Source organism: Phragmites australis, chromosome 10 (assembly GCF_958298935.1).
Source record: "Phragmites australis chromosome 10, lpPhrAust1.1, whole genome shotgun sequence".
In the NCBI taxonomy this organism is placed as follows: Eukaryota; Viridiplantae; Streptophyta; class Magnoliopsida; order Poales; family Poaceae; genus Phragmites; species Phragmites australis.
The window spans coordinates 34,058,389-34,071,910 of NC_084930.1; the positions used below are offsets into that span (position 1 = coordinate 34,058,389).

At 44.3% G+C, this 13,522-nt stretch overlaps 2 protein-coding genes and 1 pseudogene across 2 annotated transcripts; 2 read left to right on the plus strand and 1 right to left on the minus strand.

Moving 5' to 3' along the window:
* The first annotated feature begins 1,189 nt into the window (after positions 1-1,189).
* Positions 1,190-4,689, plus strand: LOC133930940 (uncharacterized). The gene is made up of 5 exons (XM_062377726.1): positions 1,190-1,584; positions 2,133-2,338; positions 2,724-2,822; positions 3,233-3,306; positions 4,195-4,689. Exons 1-5 carry the CDS (start codon positions 1,296-1,298, stop codon positions 4,409-4,411), a joined length of 885 nt encoding a protein of 294 aa, XP_062233710.1. The 5' UTR covers positions 1,190-1,295; the 3' UTR covers positions 4,412-4,689.
* Positions 4,690-6,960: 2,271 nt separating this feature from the next.
* LOC133930289 (BTB/POZ domain-containing protein At3g05675-like) lies at positions 6,961-8,810 on the plus strand (annotated as a pseudogene).
* A 1,077-nt stretch (positions 8,811-9,887) lies between these two features.
* Positions 9,888-12,192, minus strand: LOC133930941 (short-chain dehydrogenase TIC 32 B, chloroplastic-like). Its single transcript, XM_062377727.1, has 7 exons — positions 11,828-12,192; positions 11,513-11,744; positions 11,297-11,376; positions 11,042-11,201; positions 10,751-10,920; positions 10,571-10,617; positions 9,888-10,481 (listed from the first exon to the last, which is right to left on the minus strand). The coding sequence occupies exons 1-7, from the start codon at positions 11,949-11,951 to the stop codon at positions 10,239-10,241; spliced, it is 1,056 nt and encodes a 351-aa protein (XP_062233711.1). The 5' UTR covers positions 11,952-12,192; the 3' UTR covers positions 9,888-10,238.
* Positions 12,193-13,522: the final 1,330 nt, after the last annotated feature.

Below are 13,522 nucleotides of genomic sequence, written 5' to 3' on the forward strand. Positions count from 1 at the left end.
GACCAAAAATGGAAAAAAAAAAATACTAATATCGGATCTTACGACTCCTCGACCATGCTTGGACTATACTGCTTGGCCATTTGAGATGCAACCAATTTTTCCACCCTTGAGGAGTGTCTCGATCAATGAAATCATCAGTATTTTCATCCTGCACAGCTTTCCTCCTTTGTTTCTTCTCACTCTTCTTGGTCCCATCTGAAGTTGCTTGTGCCTACAGAAACCAAATCAGTACGAAGAAAGAAGCAAAAACATCTCCGACAAGCATTTCAGTCAGTAGCCGCCTCCTTCTGCTTTGCTTTAAGCCTTTTCTCCTCCTTTTCTTTTGCCTGCGAATGTAACACTTAATCCATAAATGACTATTCACACACAATAACAAACAGTCCGATCTTATAATTCAATTAATTTCTGGCCTCGGTGAAAATCACTGCAGTTAGATTTCAATCACCACTAGCCAGGTGTTCGTGACGGTTCCAAAATTGTACAATGCTCCTATTGCTAAGCTTTTTTACCTAGAATATAGCCTTTGCTATGAAAGCAGCGTTGACTTGTGGCACCTTAATTATAAAATCTGTTGCTAATTAATCAAACCAGTGACATCACCTATTTCAGATTGTTGCGATGCATGGGTGAAATGATAAAATAAAACAATTCCAATAGTCCACAATAACAAACCGTTTCAGTTCAGCCATAAAAATCAATTACTACAGTAATTTATGAATGCATAGGTGAATTAGGATGTTACTAAAACAAGAGAATGCACCTGAAACAAACAGTCTATTGAGATAGTTCCTTTATCTAAAATAATTTGCTAGTTCCTTTCGATAGAGGATGAGGATATCTGATATTACACGTCGTCGCTGACATACAGAACCGGATCTTATATATCAGCGACGAAGTTTCTGTACCATGGATATCAGAGAATCCGGATCGTTCGGCAGATACTTCGGTGCTCTACCGAAGAGGAAGCATGCGAATTTTGATGAAGATCGAACAGAACTTTGATGCTCCTAACTGATTCAGGCCAAAATCCAAAATTAGATAACATATCGAAATAGATAACATGTCAGCGTATTTACAATTTTAGCATCCATATTTGACACATCGTGTGACAAACACAAATACACTGACATATTATCTATTTTAATAAATACGGTCGCGTATGTTATCTAATTTGGATTTTTGCTACAGGTTCACGCCGCCACGATTCAGTGCTCGTTTCTCTTTCATGAGCCAGGGGCAAAACGGGAAAGCCAAAAAAGAGCTGTGAAGGAGGCCGACGGCCGGAGGCGGCGGGGATGAGTCGGAAGGAGGCGGAGCCGGCAGGAGGGGATGGGTCATCGAGGTCTTCTGCGGAGGAGGGAGGCAGTGGCGGGGAGCTGGTGGAGGCGCTGGCGCGGCGGCGGCTGTACCGGGAGGTGACGCTGGCCCTTCGCACGGGGCTGCGCGACGCAAAGGCGGACTTCTCCTTCCTCCGCGCGCGGGGGCTCCGCAGCCTCCTCAGCTTCCTCCGCTCCACCGCCTCCGCGCCCGACGACGCGCCGCTGCTCCTCTTCCGCCACTCCCAGTCCATCCCCGATCTCCAAGGTACCCATCTTCCCGTCCATTCCGGTGATCTCGTCTCATGCGAAAGTATCTGAACCTTTTGTGAGTTTTGCCTGCTTACCTAATGGGAGGGTCATGCGATGGACCAAAATCTCTGATGCGATAACCATTTGCTGCTTGAATAGAATGCACAACGGTTGGGCTGCCTATATTAGTGGGCACAAACGAAAGATGGTAATTTCGAGCGGTGAGGAGCCTCTATCTAGTATGTAGTTGCAGTAGGTTTTGGAGCTTTAATCAGTTCAACACTCGTAGGCGCCGTTGATTAGAGTCTTGGTTATCTTGGTAGTTTCAGAGTACTACAATCATTGTTGCATCAAGCATAGTGTGCTATGAGAATACGAGTAACTCAGCAGAAGAATATTACAATGAGAATGAGGTCGCTCCTGTTGTAGTGCACATACCGAGTAACCGAGTTCATAATTGCTACACTCAGAAGGCATTAAGATGCTCATACACTGTGTGGATATAAGTCTTATGTGTACACTTGAGGAAGGAGCAGTTACTGATGAGCTTATCTTCTGTGACAGTTATTCCTGTTCTCTTTCAGAATTCATTGCATCAACCAAAGGAAGATCCTGTCGTGACATTGGATCATATATTTGGGACCGAACCAATGAAGATTACAAGCCCTTCAACAGATTCCGAAATTGGCCTTGCTCTTAGAGTTTTGGAAGGTTGTTGCCTTTTATATAGCCGATGCACAGCTCTGTCCCACAAATACAAGGCTGTGAAGGTAATCACCATCCCTTTTCAATAGCTTATGGCTTATTACTTCTAGACTTTGATGAGGCCTTGTTTATGCCTGATGTTTTGATTGTATTTTTATGTGTAGTAACTAGAAAGCTTTTCTCTTTTACATGGTAAACATTTCAAATTGGGACTGGACTAAAGTAAAGTAATGGCATTTATTGCACTGCAGCTTCATGCAAGCGTTAATTCTTTGCATATCGCTGCCCGGAAGTTCCTGTTATTTTTGACAGTGATTCTCCAACTCTTATCCAACTATAAACCCCTTTTCCGTCGAGCATAAACCACAACTCTATAGGCTACTATCTGCTTATGCAATCTTAGTCTCATTTTTTCTCAGATTGGTTGGTTAACAACTTAAAGTGGTGTAGGTACTCTTGAATATATTAGCCAGCCGAGGTCCAACTGAGCAAGGAGTGTGCTTGGACGCTCTGATATCGCTGATGTTGGACTCACCCTCCAATCAGATGGTATGGTTTACCTCTCTACCTAAATAGTATAGTTGTCTTGTCATGTATATGTGAAACTTAGTTTTTGTAGCATTTAGTATGAGTAAACAATTGCTGGATGTAAGAGAGCATTTTCAAAAGTAATCTAGCAAATATCTCCAAGATAATTGAAATGTCCAAGTCTTTGGTTGTAAATATCTCCAAGATACTTGAAATGTCCAAGTCTTTGGTTGTTACTATCAGTTGAGTAGACTGCTCATTTATCTTTCAAGGCATGTTTTGCACGGGCCAAAATTAGTGAAAATCAGACTTCATTTCAGAGCATGATTAATAGCTGCTGTAAATAGATTGGGGTGCTTGATTGTTTCTTATTCTGTGGTTCTTTGTGTTCTTCAGCTAGTCTTTACCTATATAACTACTTCCTTCTCTAGGATTTTGATGAATACAGTGGTCTTGAAAAGGTTGCTGAGCTTTTAAAGGATGTGCAAGTGGAAGAGCATATAAGGCAAGTGTTATTAAGGGTGGAAAATGGATAGCTGGTATCCGAATTATCCGATATCCGTATCCGTCAAAACACGAATATGGATATCCGGATCCGTATTCGTTTCTGAAATGGATACTAAAATGGATATATCTGAATTTCGTTCACCTCTGAAATTTCTAAAACTTTAGTCAAATTTGATCAAATTTCGCTCAAATTTGACAAAAAATTTAAATTTTCGACATGAATTTCGAACGAAATTTCTAAAATTCCAGCCCAATCAAATTAGAACAAATTTTAGTTGAATTTTATCAAATTTTATCAAAAATTTAAATTTCCGACATGAATTCAAAGATCGAGTAGATTTCCGAATGCGGATTCGTATTTGACCTATCCGATTCGTATTCGTATTCGTATTCGATGATATTTGGATCGTATTCGTATCCGAATTAAAGCATGGATAGTAATGTGGAAAGTGGACTATTCGTTCCGTATCCGATCCGTTTCCATCCCTAAGTTTTATTCCTTGAGGTGTTTTTTTTGTCTGAATGCGTAGCCTTAAAATTTTAACCAAACCTATTTTTCCTGTGCCATATAAACAACATTTACTAATGCTTCATTCTGGCGAATTGATCTACCTGTATCCCATGAGTCATCCATCAATTGAAGAAATGTAATAAGTGAAATGAAAAAGGAGCCTGGTAAACTGTTGTGTTGGTCGCTTGATGACAAAGATGCCCACTTGACAAAGCCATAGACACCTCTGTGAAAAATATTTTGATTCGTGCTAATTGTGTGTGAAAGCTTGAGGCTATGTCCAACATTGTGTGTGGCTTTTCAAAAGCACCTATTTGCTTCTATTTTGGAGTGACCTAGTTTTTGTTCACTTGACATTTCAATCTTTCAATGCAGATTGAAATGCGGGGAGTTTCTATTGCTGCTCATTGGACATGTTTATGCGAAGGAAAGCTCTCCCATACATGAACAAATGCAAAATCTATTTGGTGAGCAGTGCGCGTCACTCATATGGGCAGCAAGCCGGTTTGGCTCCACTCTAGACGCAGAGCAAAGGCAGATGGCCTTGCAAATACAAGCTAGGAGAGTTGTTGAATCCTTGGAACCTTACTAAGACGAGTGCCTTGGTGTGTTCCTGACTACAATTTGATGTCTCTAAGCTGCATGCTCCATTTTGCCCATCGCAAGCTTTGTTGTCGTATTCTTTCCCCGTGTAAAGCCATTCTTATGCAGCTATTTGTATAAGCTTTGTCGAGATCACTGTATTAGTTTTCATTTGAGTACCATGGACTAGGGAGAGAACTCGGGTTGAAAGGTTTATATTGGTTTCTTTTAGAATACCATGTATTAAGGACAAAATATTAATAAATGGGGCTTCCACTTCCAGATTTCCATATTTTCCATATACAAGCGTTGTACCAGTTATATGGTCCCATGGACCCATCAATTTTGAAAACACAAATAAGAAATTTTATAGGATTTTCCCACTATGTTTCCAAAAACTAAATAATAAAATATTTCAGCTAATTATCCTAAACTTTAATTATTAACTCTAGTGACTAGCTTAATAACATAGGAGCACGTACCCGTAGTTCATGTTGTATTTGTTTTGAAAAGAATTCATATTGTATTATTTTCTATTTAATACTCATACTCTATTTATTTTCTATTCAATACTTTGTTTTGCTCTTCTGACCTCACCGCATCAAGATTGGGATTGGTCCACAATCTTGCCACCCGAGAAATTTGGATTTTTGTTATTCTAAAAAATAGGCTTCATACTTTTGCCTTCACATATTTTTGCCACTTTAAAGATTGGTTCACATAGTTGCCACTCAAAACATTGCCTCTTTGATTTCTTTGTCATTATGCAATTTTAATTTGATTTTATTCTTTTTTATCATCTTAGCTCACGTGAGAAGACTATTTTACATTTTGGGTTAGAGTAAGATTGGTTCGAACCAACTGGCTGGACTGAGTGTCCAAGCTAGTTCTCCTCCACCGTCCGTCCTCTCCCCTCCCTTCTCCTGTCCAAGTGCAAGAATGCGCCTCTCCGTCGCCTGCTCACGCTTCTCTCCACCCCCAAGCGTCGCCTGCGCCCACTCCTCTCTGCCCATCTTATGTTTTTCCTAATGTCTTTTTCTAAGACTTATTTTTTCTGGGAGATAGATCTCTTTACCTGCTTCTATGTGCAATCAAATCCAAAATTTTCCAAAAAGAAAAAACAGTTGTTCAACTAAACACCCATGCCCAATGCCGCCCCTGCACAGAAGTAGATGACTTCACTCCAATTTCTCTAAGATGTTTAACACTTGAACTAAGTGTTGGAGGAGCCATGGCCCCCTGTGGCCTGTGTAAAGCTCCGCCACTGCGGGTAGCTTCTACTGGCTAAGTAGCCAGCTCAAGTCTCAGCTCAAGTACTCTAGAGCTAACTTCATCTATGATAGGTACAATGACCTGAGGCTATGTATCTTTCATCCGCATCAAATAGAAAGCTAGGAAATATGTTGATGTGTATATGTAAATATGACCTAGTGTAAGAACTAAAATGTAAAAGGGTTTTGAGATAAATGAAATACCAGAGAAGGGAATCGAGTCTGTTCAATCCAGAAAATTCGACATGGTATCAGGGCCGAGTACTGTAGTAACAGAGGTGATCTCTGACGGAAGCTGGCGGTGAGGCTCGAGCGACCGAGGAGAAAGCCGGTGGTGCTAGGATTGGTACTAGGCTGTGCGGAGGTGTTGCACAGCGGGAGAGCAGGCTGGATGGAGTGGCTTCGCACGGGTGCGGATCGGTGACGAGCTGTACTTCGATAGCGGTGAGGACGTTGAGTTGAGCGGAGGTGTTGCAAGGGAAGCCGACAGTGAAGGAACGTCGGCGTGGTGAACCGGCAGCGCGGGCGGGTGCTGGTGACGCTGCGCGTGGAGGCAATCAGCAGTAACAGCAGGTGAGGGCGTGCTACTCTTGTGAGGTGAGGTGTTGCTCCTGCGTGTGAAGGGCTGCAGCAGGTGAGTGTTGTGCGGCGTTGCTGGACGTCGAGTATTGCGTGGAGCAGCTGGTTGGTGGTATTGCTGTTTGGGTTGCCAATTAGAGAGGGGAAGAGGAGAAATTGCTATTGCTATGGTTTGATTTGGTGGTGACTAAAACAAAGAGGGATTGAGGAGTGAGGGCACTCGATTGGAGCTGCGGTTGGGAGTGTCCAGGTGCTGGAAGTCTTGTGCTGGTGGAGGTACAGGTTGTTGAGTGGTGGTGCTGTTGTGCTACTGTGTGCTCTTGAACAGAGAAGAAAAAGGCAGTTTTTTTTTTCTCATCCAGAGCTTGGTTCTTTCGGTAAAGAGCTATTGATTGCTACTAGCCAAGTGCTGCACTTGTGAAACAATAGAGGGAAATCAGGGCATTGAACAAGTGCTTGGCAAATTGGACTGAGTATGTGAACAAGGAGTTTGAAAGTTTCCTTTCTAAGAAAGGAATCTTACATCAAACTTCATGCTTCATGCCCTGATACGCCCCCACAAAATAGAGTAGCTGAAAGAAAGAATAGACATCTCTTGAAGGTAGCTCGTTCACTCATGTATACTATGAATGTGCCTAAGTTCTTATGGAGTGAGGCAGTTATGACTGCTACCCATCTTATTAATTGCATGCCGTCAAGAGTGCTTGGGATGGAGACTCCTTATGAGATGCTATTTGGGAAAAATAGGTTTATTGTTCTACCAAAGGTGTTTGGATGTACTTACTTTGTTAGAGATCATAGACCTTCAGTCGGAAAGTTGGATCCTCAAGTCATCAAGTGCATCTTTGTGGGCTACTCATATGGGCAGAAAGGGTACAAGTATTGGAGTCCATCCGAGCGTCGTATGCTTGTGAGTATGGATGTAACTTTCACGGAATCTATTCCCTTTTTACGGGGAAAAGACATATTTGAGTTCTTTATTTGCTAATCTTGAATCTTCTGACATAAACGAGGTTAGTACTGAGAAAGAGGAGGAAATGCTAGGAGCTAAGGGTGAGGAACAATCAGAAGAGAGGGGAGTTATGACTAGCTTGATCCCGTGTCTAGCTACCAAGACCAAGCTGGTACAGGAGGAAAGGGGGGCAAGATCACATGTGGGGGATAGTCTACGAGTGTATACGAGAAGGAAAGAAAACTTCAATCAACTCCCTCCTGCTAATAATGAGGTTGCGAGTAATGAGGGGCAACCACAAGTAGTGGAGCAACACCAATCACAAGTAGATCAGTTGTTGGAGACAAGGGGAGAAGAAGTTGAATCCTCTATTGACCTTTCTATTGTCATAAGAAAGGGAACAAGAAGTACCGCAGGAAAGTCTCCAATAAGGTATGACTTTGAGGATGCAAATAGTGATGGGGATGAGAATGATATAGCCAACCATGCCTCATATGAGTCATTGTCTCCTGCTTACCAAGCTTTCGTGGCATCCTACAATCAGTGACAATACCAAAAGATTGGAGAGAAGCCAAACAAAATCCAAAGTGGAAGGAGGTCATGCTCGAGGAGCTAGCAACACTTGAGAAGAACAAGGCTTGAGATCTTGTTCCTGCCACTCATCTGTCCTTTCCAAAAATAGTAAATATTTTTCAGACCGGCTTGGTCAAAGCGATATTCGTTCTAATAGTTGCATTGAAATTGAGTGCCCAAGAGTTGAGTATGACCATTATGAAGTTAATGTACTTTCCTGGAGAATCAATTGTAGATTCATTTGATTCTGTTAAGTCAGCAGCTATTGGTATTCTGGATGTGAGTTAACTACCAAAAGATGTATTGAATACATTGAAGCTGCTTCCTGGGATGAAAGCGAGGAGGAGATTTTAGAATTAGCTCGGAAGCATCATCTTTGTTAGCCCGTCTTCAAGCCCCCAGTGCAGACGCTGTTAAGAATGTCTTCATCTCTGCCATACGTTTTGCTACATGCATGAAAACACCTTTCTTGGATGACCTCAAGACTTCTGCTCAGGAGCAAATTGACTTCATGATCCTCGAGGACGATGACACCGCTTTGGTTACAATGGATGAAGATGTGAGATCTGTGGCGCAGGAAGGTTTGACAAAAACTGTTATCTGCACTTAGGACTGGACTAGATCTGTTGGCCACCGAGTTTGATCAATCACCTGATCAAGCAGAGCAAAGGATTCTGTGTAGCTTAGCTGACATTAACTGGATAGCTAATCTCTCGGTAAAGATTGAGATGATGCACGACTTTGTTTCTGGCTGGTCAGAAATCTCGGGCCATGTTCTTTCAGTGGTTCAGGACAAGTATAGCTCAGGAAAGCTTATCGAAGTGACTGGAAAGGCCCTGGATGCTGTTGGCTATGGCACAGTGGTTCTCCCAGCATCATCCAGAGTTCATTTCCTGAAGACATGGCTTCCATACATTCAAATGACAAAGCTCTTGCTTGATGGAAAGACTAAGGATGAGACGTCTCCGCGGATGGATTCAGACTTGTGTCAGAATATTGAGAGCACAATAGTCAAATGGGTGGTGCCGTGTTGAATACGAGGAAGGTCATTCTTTAGCATCACTGTACAGGTTAATGAAGTGGTCCATCAGGCAAGTTTGGGAATTTAGTCGATAGAGATCACTGTCTTCACTAAACTGCCTCGATTCAAATAATCAAGACTAAATTATTATTATCCATCCTAATCCAGCTACTGGGATATTCATGCATCATTAGCCACTTCATTCCTAATCAAACCGAACCATTTAGGATTTGGCACTTCTGTGAGAGCAATGCATTAACAAGTTGTCCCATTGTGGCGCAGGAATCTTTTTAGCTAATCATCAACCGATTGCAGCCATCATGAGGCCAATCTTCTGCTAATGATATCCGAAATCATGCCGATCGCTTGTTTAAGCACATCTAGCAGGTTTAGTTGTGTACTTATTGGTAGAAAGTGTTCTGTTTTATGATGATGGAAAGGGATGATTGCTAGCAAGTGTCCAGCTTAATTCCTCCAGTCTCCTGATGTGTTAGGGTTAGCTAGAAATTAAAGAAGCTTTCTTCCTAGTGGAACGTAAAGGGGGTGATTAACAATCAGTTAGGAGTACAATGAGTCTTCTCAGTCCATCATTCTTTAATCCTCTACCTAATAGATCATGTGTGTTCTTTATGGTCTCTCTCTCTTCTCTAACGAGTAAATAGCATCTTGAGATTAATGACTGGTTAGGACTTCTCTAGCAAGCAAACAGTGACTGTATGCGCCAGTTGGTAATAGACCTGTAGTGCAGCTTGAGATGTAATCATGGACGTGACCTTCTTTTGTTTGTTGCTATCTTCTTTCACCTGTGCAATGTGCATAATATCGTAGAAAATTCAGCAAGCTGCTCCAACTGGGGTTGAGAACCAAATCCAGCTTCCATTTTTCTTCAGTTACAAACAAGCTCCGATCTATTTGATGCTAGGCATGATTAGATGACGTGCAAATAGTGAAGCCCACTAATTCAAGGGGCCAAAAGAAGAGTATCTAGTGCAATTGATCAAATCATTGCACTTGGTAGTGGAGTTGAAAACTTGATCTAGCCTAATTTAATCTAGTGCGACATATGGACTAAGGAGAAATTGTTAAGATATGTACCGACTAGTTCACTTAAAAGCTTAGATTGATGATGATGGGTATAGTTAATATACTCATGATTCAATCGAAATATATGACATGCTGATCTTTGCAGCTACAGACAATGCTCAGAACACCGTAACTCGCTAGCTTATACTTGTATACATATGGCTATGTATTTCCTGGCTTAAAGCTGTACTGCTATACTGTATAGTGTATATCGTAATGCATATGCTACTATCGCTTTTCTTCCGTATTATAGCTATCTCCTCTGCTTTCTGAAACTAATACTAATTGTATTTTTCTGGGTCTGTGATCTCATCAAGTGCACATCCTCGTCGATCAAAATTTCCGAATCGTGATGCTGCTACGCGAAGGCCATGCCGCGGTCCGCATTGGAAATCTGAACCTGGAGCCGGAAGCCGCCGGTGACGACATGGACACTCTTCTTCTGTGCCGTTATGGCGTCAGAGAAGCTCCACAGCTTGGTGGCCTCCTCGCTGCTGGCGCCCAGCCTCGACGGCGATGCTTCGTTGCAGTCGGCGAAGTACTTCCCAGACACTCCGGCCACCGCCGGGTGCACGGCGACGTAGCACGTCGTCGCGGCCGCCTGATGAACAAAAAGGTTCAGACACATGGAACAGAGTACTACCTGGGTGAAAAAATCGATCAGCTGGTTGGTTGGTGAACTCTACTGACCTGAGGAATTGTCTTGAGGAGCTTGGATGCCAGGAAGAACACTGTATCTGCAGTTGGTATGAGATCATGCCGTTAGAAGATGTGTTTGTCAAATTAATCGAAACAAGAGAGGGGGAAAAATCAAAACAAGGGATGATGCTCGAAAAGGAAATTAAAGCATGGGATGAGAGGAAGACGTACTGGTGACAAGGCCGTCGCGGTCGCGGATGAGCCGGGTCCTGACGATGCCGGGGTGGACGCAGTTCGCCGTCACATTGGCGTTCATCTCCTTGAGTCGTTCTGCGAGTGCTCTGGTGTGGAGTACGTTGGCCAGCTTGGAGAGCGCGTACGCCATCGTCGGATCATACGGTCTGGTACATACGTGATGATCAAAACCAAGCCAAGAATTAAACCACTAATCAGAGCTGATATTCTCAATCTTAATCACTCAAGGGTCAGTGGAGCGTGAATGTTAAGTGGCAACGTACGTACATCTTTCTGCGGGTGACGCGGTCGAGGTAGCCAACGGCGTCGTCGCCGGCGAACCAGCTGTGGATGGTGGAGGAGACGTTCACGATGCGGCCCTCGACGCCGGTTGCCCTCGCCGTCTCGGCCATCTTCTCCAGCAGCAGCCGCGTCAGCAGGAAGTGCCCTGGAGATCAATACGTATAGGCAATGAAAATCTGTCAGTTTAACTAATTACCGCTCTCCGCTGAATTAATCTGCGGGGTAATTTAATGTTCCGACCTAGGTAGTTGGTGGCGAAGGTCATCTCGACGCCGTCCTCGGACACGGCGAAGCGGTCGGCATACTTGCCGGCGTTGTTGCTGCAAGCAACCAAGCGCAACCAAAACCAAGCATGTCATCAATTAACCCAAGGAAATTAATGGAGTAATCATGCATGCATGCAAATTAACCCTGAGGGCTGATCGAGGCTGAGCTGATGATGCGAAGCGTACGTACACGAGGAGGTTGAGCGGGAGGCCGAGCGCGAGGAAGCGCGCGACGAAGCGGCGCACGGAGTCGAGCGAGCTCAGGTCCAGCGGAAGCACGACGACGTCGGCGCCCGGGCACTCGGCGCGGAGCCGCGCCCGGGCCTCCTCGGCCGCCTTGAGGCTCCGCGCGGGCAGCACCAGCCGCGCGCCGCGCTTCGCCAGCACCCGCGCCGTCTCCGCCCCGATCCCCGACGTCGCGCCTGCATGCATGCATGCATGCGCCGGCGTCAGCAACCTCAACTCTGCACACGCGCGCATGTACATATATAAAGCAAGTACGTACCGGTGATGATGGCGGTGATGTGGCGGAGGTCGGCGCAGTCGGCGGTGGCGTCCTCGGCGGTGGTGCGCGAGCCGAAGCCGCTCGGCCCCGCCGTGCCGGCCAGGTACCTCAGCGAGGTCAGCATGGCGCGCGCTAGCTCTTGCAGCCGCTGCTGCAGCAGCTGATATCCTACTGATACTGTAGCAACTAGCAACCGCAGGAGAGAGAAGCCTGATGCTAGCTATGAGCTTGAGGTGAGGTGGTGCTGTTAGTGTGAGAAAGAAGATGGGTATAAATAGAGCGAGAGTGGAGTGAGCAAGCATAGTGGCGGTGGCTCTCTTGCTTCTTTTTTTCTTGCTTTCTTCCTCGCACAGTTAGCTGCACTGGAAAGGAGAGCCTCCATATTTTTTTAGGGAATAGCCTCCATATTTTAGTTTGTTCAATTCTGTGCAAGAGGAATAATAATAATTATAATACATCTTATTTATTTAGTCTCATGATCTCATCGCCGTGTGGGCGTGTCAGTCAGCGTGTGAGTGACCTGGCCGCATCAAGCCATCATCGTCAACAATATCTTGCTTTGTTTTTCCCGTGCTTGATCAGCGCAGTAGAGACAAGCAAGGGTTTCGGCGCGGGTTTGGGGCCCGGCCGTCAAATCTAGATCACCTTCTTCCGTTCTCTTCTTCCTGTCTAGCTAGCAGTCTCCATCGATCTCCTCTTGATGAACTTGGGGGAAAAAAATGTCTTCTTGATTACAGTGATTAACTTTGGATGCTTCATCTGTACTCATCGATGATCGACACGTAATGCAGGCAGGACAAGATCGATGGCGATCGATCGACGATGCCAGGAATTGGTCTTTGCATATCATCCACTTAGTCATCCTAGCTTGCGGTCGTGCGAGATGTCGCCTTCTTGGGCAACCCGGCGAATTTTTGTCTCGTAATTCAGCTGTATCGATCTCCCTGCCCCAGCCCAGCTGATGCATGTCCCTCTCACTTGCAGTGTGGTTTAGCCTGTCGCTGCGTGCGCAATTGGCGCGGATCGTGCAGCCACGAGCTGAGTTGATAGCTACGTTACCTCTCGCTCCATTGCTGTTGCAGGTCACAGCAGCTCTTCGTCATATACTACTACTAAGTACTAATGCATACTAAATTATTAGAGTATTAGACCCACTTACTTACTTTCTGTTATACTCCACTGAGTTGAAAAATTGGACCTAAAAGATTGTTATCTGAACATATTTTGGAGGCTGGAAAATTTAAAATTCAGCCAAACTGAAAGAGCTGTTGTTAGTTAATAGTGGCCGGCGGTGGGTTTGATTTCAGTTGGTTTTGGTTTTGCAAATCAATTTAAAGTTGCAACAGGGCAGTGGTGGTGGGTGGGGAGCAAGCGAGTTCCAAAGACTGGGAGCAAAGAGGAGCAGGTCACATTTGCAAAAACAAATATGCATTCTCTTAACAAAATTAAACGGCCAAGGAAAAAGATGGGGGGAAAAGGAGGAGGTGATGGAGACTGGAGCTCAAGAATAGCAGTTATGGTGGAGCCTTGGATCTGTGGAGAGATTTTCTTGGCGTTGTTTTTGTGTGTGTGTGCAGTTGCAGTAGTAACAAAAAGAAGTGCAGGACCATACTGATTTTGTTGTTTTCTTTATCTACTTTCTCTTTTCATCTGATTTTCTAGGTGATGTTTACTAGCACAGGTAGTATATATAGC